We start from the raw sequence: 21,746 nt of genomic DNA on the forward strand, positions 1-21,746 counted from the left end.
CGTCACCTGCTGTGGCGCTGCTGAGCTCAGGAGAACACCCTTGGCTCTGCCCCGTCCCTGTGCCCCGCCCCCTGCCCCAGCCTCCCTTGCTCGTTTTCACTGGGCTGGGGCAGGAGTCCTGACTTAAGAAAAGCTGACACTGGTGTTATTTTACCAGGTGATGTCACTCTGTGACTGCATAAGAACATGCACATAAAGTAGGTTGAACGCCCAGTAGAAGTGATCATAGAATCATAGGACTGGAACAGCAACATCTCCTTAACTTCATCTAAGACTGAGGGACTCATTCTGATCTCATATACACCAATTTCATACCAGTGTAATATCATGGACTTCAGTGGAGGTATTACTCCTGGTTTCCAGAGGTATGAGATCAGAATTAGGCCCTAATCGCTATACAATCACTTGTTCTGTGCACATGCTATTCTTTACATAACGTGGGCTAGATCACAGCTGTATGGCCAAAAAGGCGCAGTGGCGCATAGCAAGCTATATAATAGTTAATAAAAGGCAGCATCTGCTGAACGTGTTAGGCGTTTGATGTTCCTTTGTCCATGAGGAAGATCATTGGCCCTCTTTCTACTTAACAACACTGTTCCTCCTGTTGCGCTACTCATAGCGTTAGCGTGGCATATCTGATTCTGTACATGGCTGCACATTTTGTGGTACCAGAAATCATACCTGCACCAATGTATATCAATGAATGTAAGCATCTTAAGTATTCCTACTGCTTCAGCAAGGACAAAATTGTGTCCTATACATGCAACTGGAAACAGACTATTTTGTTATTTAGCAAATCTTGGTTTTGACTCGAAAGAATTTTCTATCAAAAGACCAAATATGATCAGAGCAACAATGAATCCTTCAGAAGACTAGCTCTTTTTGTTTCCCCCCCTTTTTTTTTTTACCTAGAAGGCCCAGGCAAAACTTAATTTCTCCCTCAAACAGGTTTGCCTTGTTTACATACTATCTGCCTTGATCTGAAGTTGCTAAGTAACGAACACAGCCAGCAATTCTTTGCCCCTAATCTATTCACTTCTCCTTTGCCGTGGAGTTAGCCAAACTTTCCCTCCATATGGTCAGATTTGATTTTTAATTTTAAATATTTTTCTTGAATGTTTTCTTTACCCCTCTTTCCAGTAATTACACAGTGAAAAAAAGAAATATTAAGGGCCAAACTGTGACAAGGGAGTGAAAGGACATGTAACATTTGCCTCATTTAAAAGCAATAAAAGTACCGATGTGTCATAATAGTGTATTACATTTCAGTATTATAACCATTTTACTAAGGCTGATTGCTTCCCAAAATGTACTACCCATAACAGTCCAACTTTTGGCCACATGTAACAGGGTGCCCCTCTCTTGGCTTTACTGAAGTTTCACTTTCTTCTTACACCAGCAGTAAACTGGAATCTATGTGTATAGCACTAAGTGGCAGATGTTATTCTAGAGCCATTTAATTAAAATTTTGTTTTTATATTGGCAGAAATGCTTATGCCAAAGTCTTCAACTACCTTTTCAGCGTGATGGAATTAAAGGTGCTGAATTTGCGGTGTACACAGTGAACGAAGATTACTAAAAGTTCACTTTCAGATTATTCTTCCCCACCTACCTTGTCTCTTTCATTAACTTGGTCAGCAGCCATTCAAGAAAATTGAGATAGACTTTCAAATAATTCTGGAATCAACAAAGAGGCTGAAATTTCATCCACTGAAATTCTGTAGGTTGAAATATTAGTTGATCCGCCTGTCTAGTCCTCATGACTATTGTTTCAGCAGTCTTTGAATTAAGTAGCAGATTGTGATGGATAACCTTGTTATGTGCCTTTGCCAAGTTTAAAGGAGTGGAAACTTGCCCATTGAGGATTATTGCAGATGACTGAAAAAAACAAGATCATATTACAGAACTGTGAATGGAGGCTGGATTTCAGTAAGATCAGTTTGAAATATTTCTACTAGACCCTCACAAATGCTTCTGTCCACAGAGAGATATTGTTATTGCAAGTCTGGTTAATTTGTTAGTTACTGGCATAGTATTTTTTTTTTAACATTTTTGACATAAAAACAGAAGATAGGGGAACAGGCCCAGAGTGATTAAGTGATTTATTTGAATTCACAAAGAAATCTTTGCAGAAACGGGACTGAATAGAGCTCTCCTGAGTCACAATCCAGTACAATAACCAGAATTCGTTCCTTCCTACTGAAGGAGGAAATAATATGGTAATAATAGCTTTTGACAATACCTTCACAAATTATCTATTAGTTTATAGACAGAAAACTAAGAATAAGGGCATTTCCTACAATTTGGCACAGTTTATGTGGAGGACAAATCTGGAACTTCCTGTCTCCTAAAAACACATTTTATTTATATTTACTGTTTGTTAAATATACTCAACTGTACACTGCCTGTGCTGTATCTGTTCTGTCAATAAATATTGGACAAACATTTCCAGCTGTCGATCTGCCAAATTCTAAGAGTACTAAAATTTCACTTAAAACAATCTCTATTTTTGAATTACATATGCTAAGAGAAAACTGGTTTGTCTAATACATAAGTGCAAGACACAGTAATGAAAAGAACAAAGTTTCTGAGCCAGATATTCAGCTGTTGTAAATCAGCTTAGCTCCCTCAAACGCAATGCAACTATGTCAATTTACATGAGCTGAGGATCTGATCTTTAATGTGCACTATTTCATAGAAAAAGCAACATAAAAAGCTTTCTAGCTTAATGGTCCACTTGGGGGAGCTAGAGGGTAATTTGTGGCCAGGCAGATTAGGATACGGGATTTAGGTAACAAGATTAATTGTTACAGAGCAAAGAGCATCTGCACGGCTCCTTGTCCATCTGACAGAATGATGGGGACAAACTCCTTGAGGGGATCCTCATTGTATTTTCCTCCCCTAACTCCTCTCCTGTAGGTTTTACTGCAGGAGGGAGGAAGCAGCCTATTGACACTCAAAAATATAATGCAGATTAATCCCTAATACCTTTTTAAATTTATTTTAATGTGAATGTAGGTTCAGGATAGACAACTGCAGAAACTAAAGCTGTCTATCTATTCACAGAGTTTCTGTTTCTTCTTTGTGTCTTTGAGGGAGCCTGAGTAAACCTGAAATAAATGTAATTTGACTAAGTCCATTTCAAAAATGTCAATGTTTTTATGCTATTGTCATGGTCACATTTTTAAGATTATTATCAATGGCATTGCAATGATACTGTTTTAAATAGAACATGGACACTTTATAATATAATTTAATATAGAAACTATGCTATCTAAATTATTTATTAAGAGAAATATAGGATATTTTTCCACCTTTAAGTGCAAAATTGTTGCCATATTACTTGTGCTTCCCTCTCCCCCCTACCCCAACCATAACTACAGTCTTCACCTTGGGGATGACCTTGATGTGTCTGAAGCGTAATATCTTTAATGTACAGTATCAGTTAAATCTAAGATGATTCTCAAATGCATTTCAGGTAAGTGTTTATGTCACAAATAAATACAGTAGATTACTCTTAAACCCATACTTTGGAATGTTTATTACAGATGCAATTGCTGTGTTAACATAAATCAAAACACTTAAAATGCCATATGATACCAAATGTTTAGTTTAACAGCATAAAATTGAGCAAAAACGGTATACAGAACTTTATAGATGCTATAAAATTCTAGTGCTTGTGGACTCACTGTTTTGCGTTACCCTGATCAATCAAGTCCACTGAACATTCTGGATAGTAAATACTCACGTGAATCAATGATTAGCTTTCACATTTTAGGTTTTTTTTTTTAAATTACTACTGTCTCTAGTGAAAATGTTTCAAAATATGACAACATAGCACTGAGGCAGGGGCTGTATTTAACGTTATTGAATACACATCTCCTTTATTAGGCTTTCTGTTGTTATTCTTTCTCTAGTAAAAGGCTCTTGTACTTCGGATCCTATCTGCATTCACACCCCATTATGAAAACTCTTTTTATACAATAAAACAAACACTTTATTAGCCATCCCATTAGAATAAGGAATGCTTTATTATATAGCTCTCTGATTGTGGTGTGTCCTCCTTCTTCTGTCTGAAATGTAGTGGTTTTATATACCGGCTCTGGAGGATATATCAATTTTTTTTTCTTATACAGCAGGGGTGACCGAAATACAGCCCATGAGGTACTAGAATGCAGCACAGTCTGTCTCAACTTTACTATAGTGTGCAGCCCACAGAGACTTCAAATTACTGTATGCAGAACCCTAACATGATCCAAGAAAGAAGGCAGCCCAAGTCATGGTGAAAGACTGCACACTGGCCCTTCAGTCTCTATAGGCTGCATTTCCATATTGAAGATCAAAGTGGCTGCATTCTGCTCCATTTCATGCACACTGAATGAAATGCTCCCCTAGGCAGAGGGCTAGCGCAAGGTATATGCCCCACTTAAGTCCCATTTAAACCCTGTTATTATTTTATGAGTGTCTTAGCTAAGGCACAGAAAGGTTAAGTCACCTGTCTCGAGCCACTGTAATAACTCCAGTGTCAGAGCTGGAGATAGAATCCAGAAGTTCTGGCTCCAGGTACTGTGCTCGTATCACTTGGCCATACTTCTATTGCTTAACATACCTCTTTTCTTACCTAGTATCTACAGAAGTTTTCCCCAAAATATGCATGTTTCTGTAGAATAGTACTTAACATATTTATTTATTATTATTTGTATTACCATAGTGCCTTGGAGCTGTAGGCACAGATCTTATTGTGCTTGGTACTGTACAACCACAGAACAATAAGACAACAATGATCAATTTTTAAAAATGTTTTGCGGGCACCTGGTGAATCAAAAATGTTAATAGGGATATAATTGAAATATTGGAGGACTGTGGATCACTGAGTAGCATTATGTTAATGTGTACACTGAATCTAAACATTTATATGGCAATTAGTCTGTGAAAAGAAGCATTTTGGTAACATTTAAAATTGTTTTTAAAGGTTTACTGTCTATTTAATGAAATCTAGTGACTGCAGAAGGAAATTTTGATTTTGAATAAGCATGCTCAAAGGTTAGTTCCTCATCACACTGCTATGCTTTGGACTAAATGCTTTGGGAATGAGGGAAATTCTCATCCCTGTCAATGCCATTGTTTTATTCAGTCTGGCTGAAGACCAACTGAAAACAGTCTAAAAGCTGTCTTTGTAACCAGGCCTAGACGGTTCATTCATTTTAAATGAAAGCATATGGAAACATAGAAACGGATGGATGAAAGAAACTGTGAGCCCAGTGACACTATTACTTGCCTTACAGTGCAGCCCTTGACATCACTGTAAAGGTATAATGTATACAGCTCTTCATACAGATAGCCATTCTGTTCTTAAATTAATTTCTATTAATACCATTCAGTAACTGCAATAGTAGATTATCATGCATTAGGAGTTCAAAAGGAATTGCCCCATCTTCATGGTTTCCCTCTCTAAAGCTTTATTTACCCCCCTTCGTTACTTGTATACCAAAAGCAATTCTCTTTCAATCTTCTTTTTTTTCCTTCATGGCTGAGCATTTTATGCACATTTAGCAGTTTCACATAACACATTCCTTCCACTCACAAGTTATTGTTGTTGCTCTTTTCTGGAGTGTTTCCAAGACGCTGATGCAAGTTTTTTTTTTCTAGAATTGAGCCCAGGACTGAAAAGAGTTTTCCATGTGAGTCCTGACAAGAGCCTTATTCAGTGGCAGCAGTATTTCCTGAGCTTTGTGACTAATTCCTTTGTCTATACATCTGAGCATTTTATTTGCTTTCCTTGCAGCTACTATGCATTGTCCCTTTGCACCTTTATGCTATTGCTCACCACCACCATTAGGCATGGGCATAGTTTGGGGGGGCAAACTGCAAGCCACGGGCAGCTGCAGAATTTGCCCCCCTCCCCACATGCAGCCCTGTTAGCCTAATTGCAGCTCCCTGCCCCGCAAATATAGAAGTCAAACTACGTCTGTGCCCTTAGGACCCATCCTTCAGTAAGTTTTTCAGTTCTTTACCTTAATTATACTTGCTCTCCTGAATCTTTCTTCTTGAGATCCTGTCTGTCTAGATACTAATGTGGCCCTGATCACTGTAGTATCTGAGTGTAGACCTAGCCTGTGGGGGGGGTATCGATTTAAGATACGCAAATTCAGCTACGCGAATAGACTTACTCCGTTGTGAGGACGGCGGCAAATCAACTGCCACGGCTCCCCCGTCGACAGTGCTTACTCCTCCTGACGAGGTGGGAGTACGCACGTTGATTCGGGGATTGATTTATCCGATCTGGGCGGGTAGTGTAGACTAGCCCTGAGTGTCTCATAATCATGAAGGGAATTTGTCATTACAGCACCCCATGAGGCAGGAAATTATCATTCCCATTTTGCAGATACACCTCTACCTCGATATAACACTGTCCTCGGGAGCCAAAAAATCTTACCGCGTTATAGGTGAAACCGCATTATATTGAACTTGCTTTGATCCACCCGAGTGCCCCCCCATCTCCACCCCCGCCGGAGCACTGCTTTACCGCGTTATATCTGAATTCATGTTATATCAAGTCGCGTTATATCAGGGTAGAGGTGTATATTATTCCCTTATCATTAGCAAATCCGCTGTCCCAGAATATACATTTGTATCCATTCCTATTGTTTGCTAATTTACATGTACTGCTTTACCCTCATCTGTATATTTTTTATACTATTTTGAACAATTCTAGCAGGTTAGCCTGTGACCTTTCAGAATATAGCACAGAGCAACAATCAGTGCCACCTGGTTTCAGCTATTCCTATGCTGAATTGTCTCTTTGTATCGAATTTGAGTATCTGACTGTACAATACAAAGCTTTTCTTGTAATAGAGTACATTTGCTGGCACCTTTGAAAGGTTTCATGTGCTAAAATATGTGACCTCATGAAAGTCAGAGCACCAGGGAATCACAGAATAAACAGGTTGGAAATTCAGACAAAAGAGTTTAATTGTTTCCTTATTGAGCAATGAAATGAACACTAGCAGTAAATACACCTGGAGGAGGGGGTGAGACTTGACAAAAGAAAATATTGCTCAAATGTTAAATAAGGGACAAGCATTGAGACTAAATTATTAAGGAGGGGTAGAGGAGGAATTACAATTTTGCAGTATACAATTTTCACTTTTGCTTTCCATGAAAGAATAAATGAAAAATTCTTTTACCACGCAACAAAATCACTTGTAGTATGTCACAAAATATATTATGTCCCTTAAAAACATCCTGCTCAGCAGCTGATTTCAAAATTTCATTCCTTAGAGAGTACAGTGCTTTGCATTTTTACACCTTCATGTTCATCACCCTGTGGTTTAGGAGTACAAATAAATCCATAAGAATTACTCACAGCATTAGCAAAAAAACAGATGTATATCCAAGTTTTTCTATTGAAAAGAAAAAGTTAATAAATACAAATCATACCGGTAAATGAACAATGATGAGAGACTAGCATTTCCTGATATTATGAAAGTAACACTATTGACGTACACAAAGGAGGTAATTAATATTGAGTAATAAAGTGCTGCTTTCATGAGAGCTGTGTATTAAAGCCAACTTTAACACTGTGCTATGACTAGATGTAGGTCATGTTACCCTTCTGTAGCTTCTATAAAAATGACTACATTATGTTATTATTATTTGTATGAGACCTACAGATTTCAGCCCTCTTGTAGCATACTGGGGGCGGGCGGGGGGGGGGGCACTCAAGTTAGAGAAGTTTATGAATGTGGATCCTGTATAATTTAATGCCTGACCACATCAGCTGCTTTTCATTCACACTTTTCTATATTGAAAATATGAGTCGTATGTTCAATCAATCAATGACATTCTTCACATTGCCTATGAAAGACTTACATTCAGGGGTCAGATGGGGTGAGGGAAGTGGTGGTATTTTTCCGTGCTGTGCTGCTAAAATCAGACACCACTCACCATAGACTGTGTCGATATTCAACTTATGATCATGTGTGTCACTTGGCTTCAGGAACAGATTTACCATGAAACAAACTGTGCAGCGGCCATGAGGCCCCCAACAACAGGGGGCCCCCCAAAATGCAGGACAAATCTCATCTAGGGTGACCAGATGTCCCGATTTTATAGGGACAGTCCTGATATCTGGGGCTTTGTCTTATATAGGTGCCTATTACTCCCCATCCGCTGTCCTGATTTTTCACACTTGCTGTCTGGTCAGCCTAATCTCATCTGACAACCTACCCCTGAGTCCCGGCCGGCAGTGGAGCAAGGCTCAGGCAGGCAGGCTGCCTGCATGCCGTGGCCAGTAGTCCCATGCTGCTCCCGGAAGCAGCCGGCTGCTGGCATGTCTCTGCGTGCCCCTGGCGGGGGGGCAGGGAAGGGGCCATGCATCGAGACCTGGTGCCCCACTCCCACCAAGGGGCATGCAGAGAGGTGCCAGGAGCAGGGTTAAGGCAGCTCCCTGCCCGCTCTGCCTCCTTCCCTCCTTGTGCTCCCGGAAGCGGGGGGGGGGGTTCCATGCGCTGCTCCCGCCACGAGCACCAACTCCACAGGAACTGCGGCCAGTGGGAGCTCTGGGGGCAGTGCCTGCAGGCAGCGGCGTGCGGAGACCCCCTGATTCACCCTGTCTAGGAGCTGCTGCCAGTGGGGTGTGTGGGCCAGTCGCTTTGGGAGCCAGCTGCCCGAGGTAAGCTCTGCCCCCCTCCCATACCCCAACCCCCTGCCCCAGCCCAGAGCCTGCACCCAGCACCCAAACTTCCTCCTAGAGCCTGACTTCTGTACCCCGTCCTGCACCCCAACCCCCTACTCCTATCAATGTACCTCACTTTATTTTCATTTACTTCCCATTACTTATAATATAGAAGGAGGATGAAGAAAAAAGAATGAAAAACAGGGGGGCGATAAGAGAATGTTCTTTTTCTTGTCTGGGTCCCAGGGGAGGCAGGGGGCCTGAAAATGAAGCTGTGCACAGGGCCCCAACAACTCTAAATCTTCCAATGCTTGGCTCCACTGGCTCAGTGAGCTGGGAATACGCCTGTGTAGGGTGACCAGATCACAAGAGTAAAATATCGGGACACTCTGAGGTGCCATCAGACCCGCCCACAGTCCACCCCCACTCCTCCCAGGCTCTGCCCCCACTCTGCCGCAGGTCCCACCCCCTCCCCGCTCAGGCCCCCGACCACTGCACCCTTCCTCATCCCCCGGCCTGCCACTGGCTTGCGTCACTCCTTAGTCCCCCACTCCCCGCTCGCCTCTTCACCCCGGCCGCTCGCCACTCGCCCTATGGCATCGACTTCTTCTCGGCCCAGTAGGTGCTCGCCTGGCCCCACACCTCTTCCTGCCCCTGTACCGCCCTCGCCCCGCCCCCATTCCACCCACTTCTCCCAAGTTCCCGTCCCTGTGCTGCCTCTTCTCTGCCTCCTCCCCTGAGCACGCCGCGTCCCCGCTCCTCCCCCCCCCCGGAAAATCCTAAGTGCCGTCAAGCAGCCGTTAGGTGGCGCTTAGGAGTTTCCAGGAGAGAGGGGGAGGAGCGGGGACACGGCGCGCTCGGGGGAGGGGAGAAGGAGGCAAGCGCTTGGCTGCCGGTGGGTGCAGAGCACCCACTAATTTTTCCCCGGAGCACCCATGGAGTCAGTCCCTCCCTCCCGCTCGCCTCCTTACCTGAATATTTGTCCCACGTAGATTGATTGGGACGCAGGACAAAGGGTTAAATATTGGGACATCTGGTTACCCTACACCGGTGGCCTCTGCTACACTTCTTGGGTTTAGCTTCTTAACTGAGGAAAAAATAGCAAGGACTTGGCTGCAGACGCAAGTTATGCCAGTAAAGCTAAGGTGCAAATTTAAACTGACATAGTTATATCAGTCTAACTCCTCATGTGGACTCTCGTAGGGTATGTCTACACTATGAAATTAGGTCTAATTTATAGAAGTTGGTTTTATACAGTTGATTGTGTGTCCTCCCACACAAAATGCTCTAAGTGCATTAAGTTGGCGGACTGCGTCCACAGTACCGAGGCTAGCGTCGACTTCCGGAGCATTGCACTGTGGGTAGCTATCCCACAGTTCCCGCAGTCTCCAATGCCCATTGGAATTCTGGGTTGAGATCCCAATGCCTGATGGGGCAAAAACAGTGTCGCGGGTGTTCTGGGTACATGTCGTCAGGCTGAGCATCCAGGAGATGAGGATGGCTAGCAGTCATACTGCACCATCTGCTGCCAGCCTAAGATGTATAAGATAGATGGCATGAATCAAAACAAGAAATAGACCCAATTTGTTTTGTATTCATTTGCTCCCCCTTCCCTCCGTGAAATCAACGGCCTGCTAAACCCAGGGTTTTGAGTTCAATCCTTGAGGGGGCCATTCTGTGTGACAGTTGTTTGTGTTTGTTCTTGATGCAAAGCCACCCCCTTTGTTGATTTTAATTCCCTGTAAGCCATGTTGTCAGTCACCCCTCCCTCCATCAGAGGAACAGCAGACAATCGTTTCGTGCCTTTTTTCAGCACAGACGCCATAGCACTGGGATCATGGAGCCCGCTCAGATCACCGCGACAATTATGAGCACTGTAAACACCACGCGCATTATCCAGCAGGATATGCAGAACCAGAACCTGCAAAAGCGAAACCAGGCGAGGAGGCGACAGCAGCGCGGTGACGAGAGTGATGAAGACATAGACCTGGACTTCTCACAAAGTATGGGCCCTGGCAATGTGCACATCATGGTGTTAATGGGGCACGTTCATGCCGTGGAATGCCGATTCTGGGCCCGGGAAACAAGCACAGACTGGTGGGACCATATAGTGTTGCAGGTCTGGGATGATTCCCAGTGGCTGCAAAACTTTTGCATGCATAAGGGCACTTTCATGGAACTTTGTGACTTGCTTTCCCCTGCCCTGAAGTGCCAGAATACCAAGATGAGAGCAGCCCTCACAGTTGAGAAGCAAGTGGTGACAGCCCTGTGGAAACTTGCTACGGCAGACAGCTACCGGTCAGTTGGGCATCAATTTGGAGTGGGTAAATCTACTGTGGGGGCTGCTGTGATCCAAGTAGCCAACGCAATCAAAGAGCTGCTGATATCAAGGGTAGTGACTCTGGGAAATGTGCAGGTCATAGTGGATGGCTTTGCTGCAATGGGATTCCCCAGCTGTGGTGGGGCGATAGACAGAACCCATATCCCTATCTTGACATCGGAGCACCAAGCCAGCGAGTACATAAACCGACAGGGGTACTTTTCAATGGTGCTGCAAGCCCTGGTGGATCACAAGGGATGTTTCACCAACATCAACGTGGGATGGCCGGGAAAGGTAGATGACGCTCACATCTTCAGGTCTGTTTCAAAAACTGGAGGAAGGGACTTTCTTCCCAGACCAGAAAATAACCATTGGGGATGCTGAAATGCCTATAGTTATCCTTGGGGACCCAGCCTACCCCTTAATAGCATGACTCATGAAGCCATACACAGGCAGCGTGGACAGTAGTCAGGAGCTGTTCAACTATAGGCTGAGCAAGTGCAGAATGGTGGTAGAATGTGCATTTGGACACTTGAAAGCGCACTGACAGTTTACTGAGTGGGATAGACCTCAGCGAAACCAATATTCCCATTGTTATTACTGCTTGCTGTGCACTTCACAATATCTGTGAGAGTAAAGGGGAGATGTTTATGGCAGGGTGGGAGGTTGAGGCAAATCGCCTGGCTGCTGACTACGCGCAGCCAGACACCAGGGCGCTTAGAAGAGTACAGGAGTGTGCGGTGCGCATCAGAGAAGCTTTGAAAACCAGTTTCTTGACTGGCCAGGCTACGGTGTGAAAGTTCTGTTTGTTTCTCCTTGATGAAACCCTCCCCCCGCCCTTGGTTCACTCTACTTCCCTGTAAGCTAGCCATCCTTCCCTCCCCCCCTTCGATCACCACTTACAGAGGCAATAAAGTCATTGTTGCTTCACATTCATGCATTCTTTATTCATTCATCACACAAATAGGGGGATAACTGTCAAGGTAGCCCGGGAGGGGTTGGGGAGGAGGGAAGCACCAGGTGGGGTAGGGGAGCAGGGAAGGACAAGGCCACACCGCACTTTAAAACTTATTGAATACCAGCCTTCTGTTGCTTGGGCAATCCTCTGGGGTGGAGTTGCTGGGTGCTGGGAGGCCCCCCCACTGCGTTCTTGGGCATCTGGGTGAGGAGGCTATGGAACTTGGGGAGGAGGGCTGTTGGTTACACAGGAGCTGTAGCAGCGGTCTGTGCTCCTGCTGCCTTTCCTGCAGCTCAACCATACGCTGGAGCATATGAGTTTGAACCTCCAGCAGTCTGAGCATTAACTCCTGCCTTCTGTCAACAAGCTGATGCCACCGATCATCTTCAGCCCGCCACTTACTCTCTTCAGCCCAGCACCTCTCCTCGCGTTCATATTGTGCTTTCCTGCACTCCGACATTGTCTGCCTCCATGCATTCTGCTGTCCTCTGTCAGTGTGGGAGGACAGCATGAGCTCAGAGAACATTTCATCCCGCGTGCGGGTTTTTTTTTGCCTTCTAATCTTCGCTAGCCTCTGGGAAGGAGAAACATATGCAGCTGGTGGAGGGGAGAAAAAAAAAAAAAAGGAGAGTGGTAGTTAAAAAGACATTTTATAGAACAATGGTACACTTTTTCACAGTAAACCTTGCTGTTAACATTACATAGCACATGTGCTTTCGTTACAAGGTCGCATTTTGCCTCTTATTGAGGGAGGGCCTGCCGGTTTGGTGTGAGAGATCACTCATGCAGGGCCGGGCAACAGAATTCGGCTTGCCGGCAGCCATGGTAAGCCACAGTCTTTTGGCTTCTTTAACCTTCATAACATGTGGGAATGGTTTTAAACAGCAGCGCCCTTATTTCCCATACCAAGCGGCCGTTGGGTTGGCCATTTAAAATGCGTTAGCAATTTAAAAGGAGGAGCTGCAGTTTGCAAGTTAGCATGCAGCACAAACCCAACTAACCCCCCCCCCACACACACACACACAATTCTCTGGGATGATTGCTTCACCCCTTCCCCCACCACGTGGCTAACAGCAGGGAACATTTCTGTTCAGCCACAGGCAAACAGCCCAGCAGGAACGGGCACCTCTGAATGCCCCCTTAATAAAAATCACCCTATTTCAACCACGTGACCATGAATGATATCACTCTCCCGAGGATAACACAGAGAGATAAGGAACGAATGTTTGAATGCCAGCAAACATCGGGACCATACACTGTGTTATGCAATGATTTCAGACTACGTGCTACTGGCCTGGCGTGGTAAAGTGACCTACCATGGAGGACGGAATAAGGCTGTCCTCCCCAGAAACCTTTTGCAAAGGCTTTGGAAGTACATCCAGGAGAGCTTTATGGCATTTCGTTTACTGGAACAGAGTTCAGCTAGCACGGATTCATTTCCCCATACAGCAATCAGATCCCGTACCTCCCATTCGATCCATGCTGGAGCTCTTTTGTGATTCTGGGACTTCATGGTCACCTCTGCTGATGAGCTCTGCATGGTCATCTGTGCTGATCAGCTCGCAACGCTGGCCAAACAGGAAATGAAATTAAAAAGTTAGTGGGCCTTTTCCTGTCTACCAGGCCAGTGCATCTGAGTTGAGAGCACTGTCCAGAGACGTCACAATGGTGCACTGAGGGATAGCTCCCGGAGGCCAATACCGTTGAATTGCGTCCACACTACCCCAAATTCGACCCTGCAAGGCCGATTTCAGAGCTAATCCCCTCGTCGGAGGTGGAGTAAAGAAATCAATTTTAAGAGCCCTTTAAGTCGGAAAAAAGGGCTTCGTCGTATGGACGGCTCCAGGGTTAAATTGAGGTAACGCTGCTAAATTTGACCTAAAATCGTAGTCTAGACTAGGCCTTAGTCTGGTATAAGAGTACCCTTTTTTGGTTTACCTTATGTCCTATTATCTTATTTATTCCTTATATTGGAATAAGCGTCCTGTAACTGTGTCAGTAAAACTAAAGACGTGCAGCCTCTGGGTGCTACAGCTGTAGCACGGCCGCTGTAGTGGAGATGCTTCCTACATTGACGGAAGGGGTTTTTCTGCTGATGCAGGTGGTAATCCATCAACCTAACAGCCTTTGCACTAGGGGTTAGGTCAGCCTAACTACTGTGCTCAGTTAGGTTGATATAAATTTTAAGTGTAGATGAGGGCTATTAATAATATACTGGTAAAACTTCCTCATGCAGACAAGCCCTAAGTGGTAGCAGCTCCCAAACATCACCCACTTAGGGCGCCAAAATAAGATATTACTCTCAGTAAAATGTGCAGATCTGTGACCCTCCCTTTCCTTTCTTACATGATAAATTAAATAGTTAATGTTTACATTTAAATGGTCATAACTGAGATGAATGGAACATTTCACACCTCTCAGAGTTCTTGTCCCAGGCTCTCTGCAGATTCATCTCTGCTTTGGCTACACTTGGTTTACATTTTTGATACTTTCTTCACAAACATAACAGCAAGAGAGAGTTGCTGTTTTTCATTAAAGCTAAGTCTCTGGAACACAAAGTAGTTCCTTCAAAGAAGTGTTGGTTTTGTGTATGGGTATGCATTGGCTGTTCCTGAGCCTTACGTTTGTGTCTTGGAGAGTCCCTCGTGTTCATGACTGTATAAAACAACTATTGCAAAATACATATGGATCAAAACATTGTAGCATGCCACTACACGTAGACCCATATATTTTTCACTAAGGGAAAATATATTCAAAACACACAATGCCCAATCCTACTCTTACTGAACTACAGAAAAACTTCCGGTGATTTCAGTGGGCTTTGGCTTGTACCAATTAAGAGGTGGAATAGGGTTTATTTAAGGTGACAAAGCTCTGTCCTTGTCTCCATGGGTCCTGCGTTTCTTGATGGATTTCACTAGCCTCAGAGGCTCACTGTGACCCTTCCCTTAACCCTTCTCTCTTTCTAGAGACAAGGGTCAGTGTCTACTGAGCCATTTTCATCATAAGCCAGCGAGGGAGGTGAGGAGAAGCTATCCTCCCTTGCACAGTCTCTGTTGTCTCCCTGTCTCAGTGATTAATCAGGGGACAAAGGGGGGGGGGGGAAGCCCGGGCCTGCCCTCTATGCCAGGCTCCAGCCCAGGGACCCTAATAGTATCGGTTATGGTAGCTGACCTTTTAGGAACAGGACATGTACAATTCCCTGGGCTACTTCCCCACAGCAGCCCCCACTTCCTCAAGCTCCACTTCACCCTTACCTCAGGGCCTCCTTCCTTGTACCTAGTATTGTGTATACAGCTCAGCCTCTCCAACAGCACAACTTCTCATGACACATGCACCCACCTGACTACCTGGGAGGCTTTTTAACTAGTTTCAACCAGCCCCTGATTGGCTTCAGGTGTCCCAATCAACCTAGCAATCTCCACTGCCTTCTGGAAAGATCTTAATTGGCCCCAGGTGTCTTAATTGACCTGGAGCAGCTGCCATTTACTTATCCTGGTACCAGGGATTTGTTTAACCTGGGGCTAATATATCTATCTCCCATTACTTTTCCATAGCCATCTGGCCTTGCCCCGTCACAGTAAGCTAAAGAAATTGAGACAAGGCTTTGTTGTCCCCTGCAAACTCCTTACAGTTACACCTGTGGGTTCTCCAACAGTCATGTTAAGGGTGAAACAAATTTAAAATACAAATCAGATCAGGGAAATAAAGATTAAAGTTAAACTTTGAACTTGTGAACCTTCCTCTCTGCAACGTACACATGCCAGTGTGGCCCATGAGCAGCCTTTCAGCTTCTCTAGTCATTTACACCTGTGCAAAGTAAGTGCAGTGTATCTGTAAAATGCTACCAAGTCAGAGCAGTGGCATTTCAAACCCATGTTGCACAGGTGTAAATAAACGCACGAGGGGCAAGGCAGTGGGGAAGCAGGCTTGGGATCTGGCAGGCTCTGATGATGGCTACAGTGTCTAGAAAGCAGTGATGTCAAGATGCATTTCTGCATCTATTTTTGAAGAAATGAAATAAATAACAGCTCTACTCCATTTATCTGCTAGCAGCTATATTTAAAATGTATAAAATGACCTTCGCTATTGCAAATACAGACTTCGCTGCAGCAGAATGTGGCAGTGTTCTTTCAGTGTTGATGTTCCACTGGAAGGAAAGCAGGCCTGCAATGATTTGTCTGGTACAGGGTCGGCTCCAGGCACCAGCTAAGGAAGCAGGTGCTTGGGACAGCCAATACAAAGGGGTGGCATGTCCGGGTCTTTGGCGGGAATTCGGCGGCGGGTCCCTCAGTCCCTCTCCTCCTCTTTGAGCTGCCGCCGAAGTGCTGCTGAAGAGGAAGAGAGGGAGTGAAGGACCCGCCACCGACTAGCGCCGAAGAGTGGACCGGCGCTTTTTTTTTTTTTTTTTTTTCCTGCTTGGGGTGTCAGAAAACCTGGAGTCGGCCCTGGTCTGGTACATGGTGTGGTATGTTATGTGGTTATTTTTCTTGCATATAGCAGTTATTGCAGTATCAAGTCCTTTGTTAACAGGAAGTGAAAGAGAGAAGATGACCTCTCAGTGCAAAATTTTGCCATGGAAACATTTTTGTATTGGGCAGGTGCTGTAACAACAATGAGGTCAGGGCCGGCTCCAGGCACCAGCCGACCAAGCACGTGCTTGGGGCGGCACCTTGTGGCGGGGCGGTGCTAGGTTTTTATTTAATTTATTTATTTATTGGGGCAGCGCTGGAGGGTTTTTTTTGTTTGTTTCCGCAGCGCTCGGGGGGGCGGGGGCTTGGCGCAGCGCTTGGGAGGGGGGCGGGGGCTTCGGGCGGCGCAGCGCTCGGAGGGGGGCGGGGGCTTCGGGCGGCACTGGGGGGGTCCAGCGGCGCAGTGCTCGTGGGAGGGTCTCTTCTTTTTTGCCTGGGGCGGCAAAAAAGTTAGAGCCGGCCCTGAATGAGGTCAACAACCTCAAGACATTTGAAGGCTTGAAATTACCATTGAAATAAAAGGCAGGAATAAAATTAAGTGTCATTACATTTTTATTTCAGATATGTATAACCTAACAGAGGGTGCCAGGCATACTCACTAGTAAGCAGAGAAGTATGAGGGATTTATAAATGGATTCTGGAATTTAATTTTCTGTTTCTTTCCTTTTCCAGCCACCCTGTTTGGTAGTATATTTGATGCTTATGATGCTGTGGATTTCAAACCCATTTGATTATACTTAGGGTTTGATACTTGAACCCCAAGTATCATTTAGGGTTCACATCCTAGTGAAAGAAGGGTGAACTCAAGGAAAGGAAGCTGATGAACATCCTAGTTTTGAGAATGATACCAAATAAGAACATCCTTTCTTGCCCCCCCCCTTCACCCCTCATTGCAAGCTCTAGAGAATTTGCTTTTCTTGGGAAATTGTGAAAAATCAGAGCTTCTTCCAGCTCAGAGTTCCTCACATCCTAAATAACCACTGAGCATTTTTCTGTCTTATGTAGCCATCAGTCCTGTCTTTGGGATAAACCCATCTCTGAGAGCGCCAATCAAATAGTAGGTATAGTGCTATCCAGTTGGATGTGAGTAACTCAAGTTGTATCAGGGGGTAGCCGTGTTAGTCTGTATCCACAAAAACAACAAGGAGTCCAGTGGCATCTTAAAGACTAACAGATTTATTTGGGCATAAGCTTTCATGGCAAAAAACCATGCATCTGAAGAAATGGTTTTTAACCAAGAAAGCTTATGCCCAAATAAATCTGTTAGTCTTTATGGTGCCACCGGACTCCTTGTTGTTCAAGCTGTATGCAGATGAAGTGGATGTCACTCATTAGGTTTTGTGAAATCTACAATGGAATACTAAAACCACTTGATAATGAGATGACCCTTTGAGAATGCTTCTGCACATTTAGACTGTAAGCAGCTGGTACTCCCAACACAGTACACATACGCTGGATCTGTCCCAAACTTAACTACTTCCTAGGGTTTGCCTTAAATAACAGCAAAATAAAACATACAGGTCAGCATGAGCTGTCTCCTGAACCTGTCTGTTTCTAGGAATTATCCTTGCAGGACCCTTCTGGTCTTGCCCCTAACTCTCCTTGCCTCATTTCTGCTTCTGAGCTGCAGCTACAGTAATAGCATCCAGTCTGACTGGATGATGCATCAGCAGCCACAACAGCAGTTTGGTGCAGGGTCCTGTGACCTTACACCTTGTTACATTTGTGGTACCATGATGTTTAGTTCTTCTAGCACTGTTCTACTGTTGTTTTACTGACCAGTCTGTCCCACAAGCAAAGCCAAAAACTGTTTTATATGCTTCCAGTGCTGTAAATACCATGTATATATAAAAAAATGATACTAAGACTAAACACAACAGACTCTTCTCAGCAAACTTATGATATTGTCCACAAACATCCAGACGTCCAAAGTTTTCCCAGTGCACTGCTCATTATTACTACTTATACTATGTCGAAACATGTGACTGGTGCCTTACTGAAAGTGTTTTAAAATAAAGGGTGCTGCTCTAGGGACCTTACAGTCTAAATACATAACCCAAAATTAAGATTCTGACTAAGCCCAAGTTTGTTTAAAAAGTTTGTTTGTTTTATTACTGGCAGAAGCATTTAATGACCATAAGTGAAAATGATAAAATAACTCCATGAAGAAGATAGACGAGAGGATTTGAGCTGTTTTGATACAGAAAAAAATTGGTGAGTGACATTTTCTGCACCATTCTACATGTAATTTCTATTGTTACTGCATCTATACCTTAAGTGGAAAAGTTACTCCTTAACTGCTAAATTCACTGACCAAAAAATGAAGTATTATGATATTTAGAATGATGGTTTCTTCTGGCTTTAGTATCTATGAATCTATTTCACAATCTATTTTGATCTAGATAAGCCAGGCCACAGAATTTCACCCATTGATTCTAAGGTGTAGCCCAATAACCTGCCGTACATGAGTTCTTTCAAGGTCCAAGGCGGGGGAAGGAAATACTGCAGTTTGTAACAACCCTTTCACAACTCCATCAGAATGTGCATGACTCAAGGATGTGTACGGTAATTGTCTTTCAAGGAAATAAATAGAAAAATAAACTTGCTAAATGACGACACTAAAAAAAACCCTCAAAATCGCACAGGGTTTTGGCCTGCAGCCAAACCTCCTAGGGCTGGGACGTAAGTAATGACATATGTGGTCAAAGCTTGGATTGGGGACTCTCCAAGGAACACCCAGGTTGCAAAAGTGTTGGTTATTCAGAAGCTGGAACAGAGGGCATTTTCCCATACCGTATATACTTGTCACAATTTCTCTCCCACTGTCTATGCTTCACATGAGCACAGTTTTTTCAAGCAAGCTGTCAAGATATTGTTATAGCATGAAATGTTCTTCCTGCACAAGTTTTATATTCTGCACCACTCATCTATATTTGCCTTGCTACATCTTCACAGAAAGGGGATACCTTCTATAAAAACAAATCGGGTATGTGATTTCCTCTAGCTCAGCAATGAGCGAATGCCTGAGCATGATGTTAGTTGGCACTACTATCCTAAAGACTGCACCTGACGTTGCGAACAGAGGTCTTGACTACAGCTGTGCAAAATTTGACAGGAAAACCAAATCCAGAGCTCATGCAAAATTGAAACACTTAAAAAAACCAAGTCAGGATTAATAATTTGAGGACCTTGTGGATAGCAAAGACGGCTAAACAGGAAGACTCCATTCTTCAAATCATGGCTACTAAAGGAGGGGGATGGTATTCAAAAATGGACCCTTTATGCATAGACTATGCATAGCGCATTCCCAAATACAGGCAGGGAAAATCTGTTACTAGCACACAGCCTGGCAGAGCAATTATCTACACTGTGGATTTAATGGGCAAACGAAGGTCTTTTTTTCCCTGGATCACAAACAAAAGAAATTATAATAAGAGAATCATAAAATTCTCATCTTCACAGATGTAGTCCCAAGCATACAAACAAAACTGCGGGAGCTGCTTCTCATTCATAAGCTTCTTTACCTTATGCTGCCAACTAAGGATCAAATATGTGACAAAGGCGTGCATCTTCTGGGACACTGAAAGTGCAATGCCCTTGCTAAACCAAATCAAAAGTGAAAAGAACACTGAAATTTTCCAAGATGGATTCAAAGAGGAGGAGAAATACTACTAACATATTTAAAAAGTTAGTTTGTTGCATACAGTATATGTTGTTACTACTCCCTAATGCCAAACTACATTCTTTCCCCTGTTTCCCAATATAGGCCCCTAACCAACCCACTGGATCTTGGCAATCTCCTAAAAAACCTCAGCAACATCTCCAAAACCACTCAGTGGTGGATTAATGAATTACACAGGTCCAAAGTCCATGGCTTGCTCCAATATTTTATGTTAAATCTTGGATTAGTGCCAGAATTGCACTGCTTGTCTGAGGGGTAGCAAAATAATAATAATACTTAGCACTTACAGTGCTTTGCAACCATCTATCTCAAAGTGCTTTTTCAAGAAGGATAAGCATCTTTATCTCTATTTTACATCTGGGGAAATGAAGGCACAGAGAGGCAAATTAACTTGCCTAAGGTCACATGCCAGTCAGTGGCACAAAGGTAATAGAACCCAGATCTCCAGACTTCAGAGGCCATTTTAATTTCCACTATCTTGAAACACCAGGGTCAGAAATCACAACTTTCCAAGGATATAGCATTCAGATTTAACCCTACTGATTCATGGGATACTGGGCCTTAAGTAAAATCATTCTGATTACAATCTTGCCTTTCCCCTCCACATCCTCTTCTTCAATTCTAACCTGATTTGCACAGCCTGGAATCAGTGCTGTCCACTATCTGAAAGCTTGCAACCCCAGCTTTCAGATGATGAAAGTCAGTAATCTCTAGCTCCCAACATTCAGGAGACTATCATTGTTAAAACCATATAATTCAAGGATGGGGGTGGGGGAGAAATTGAGAAGTTAATTCTTGTACTTCCATTGTGGTTTCTTCAGCAATGCCTATGAAATTGCTTAAGACTCAAGCAGCTGCTGACTTCATAATCAGCTCTTATTTCCAAACTCAAGAGAAGCTACAATCCAATTAAGTGAAACAGAGAAAGTATCAATTTTTTAAAGTCCAGTATTTTTTTCATGTAATTAGACCCATAATGATGCATTAAGCATGGAAACTGGAACTGCTTAAGAAGTCAGCACTAGCATCATGGACTCAACCTTCCCCTTAACGTTGCTAGGAGAGCAAACCACAGCAGAAGAACAATGTTTTTCCTAATGTTTTGCAAACTATTGAAAAGTTTTATATAGTTGGCTTTCAATACACAATACAAATATTTTAATAAATGAAGTTCAGATCCAGCAATAGAATCAGGAGGAAAATCAGAAAAAAAATGTTACTGTTATCATTCAAAATTATGTTAGTCAAGTGCAGATATCTGGCTGTTCAGTTCCTTTCCAGTATGATGCGACTGTGCAATTGGCTATGAGATTAATTTCCCGCATTTACACTGTATAGATTCTTAACAGGAAGGTTGAGGAAGAAGCTGGATGGATTCCATTGAAGGCCTACAGAAGTTATTAGATATATAGGAAAAGAAAAAAATCCAGAAGGCCTGAATTTTGGGACATTCCATTCAAAAGCCCAGTCCTGCAAGGTTCTGAACATCCTAAACTATCATTGAATCCCATGGGAGTTAAGGTTGTTTGGCATCTTGCAGGACTGGGCCCCAAATAAAAAAGACATGACCTCAAGTATTTCATAGTGGGTTCCATGTGTCTTTGTACAATTCAAGGATGCTGGATTGGGGATTTTGG

The 21,746-nt window shown here is 43.7% G+C and overlaps 1 protein-coding gene across 1 annotated transcript in view; it reads right to left on the reverse strand.

The window, feature by feature from the left end:
- Window positions 1–11,927: 11,927 nt before the first annotated feature.
- The window catches only part of LOC135973651 (uncharacterized), a 35,640-nt gene continuing 25,821 nt past the window's right edge, over window positions 11,928–21,746 (reverse strand). Inside the window, exons 3-4 of the mRNA XM_065557843.1 lie at window positions 13,421–13,523; window positions 11,928–12,552 (exon numbers count right to left, since the gene is read on the reverse strand). Coding sequence (XP_065413915.1) covers window positions 12,059–12,552; window positions 13,421–13,523 — 597 coding nt within the window. The 3' untranslated portion in view covers window positions 11,928–12,058. The remainder of the gene's footprint in view (window positions 12,553–13,420; window positions 13,524–21,746) is intronic.

The sequence above is a fragment of the Chrysemys picta genome, chromosome 9 (assembly GCF_011386835.1).
Source record: "Chrysemys picta bellii isolate R12L10 chromosome 9, ASM1138683v2, whole genome shotgun sequence".
Lineage (NCBI taxonomy): Eukaryota > Metazoa > Chordata > Testudines > Emydidae > Chrysemys > Chrysemys picta.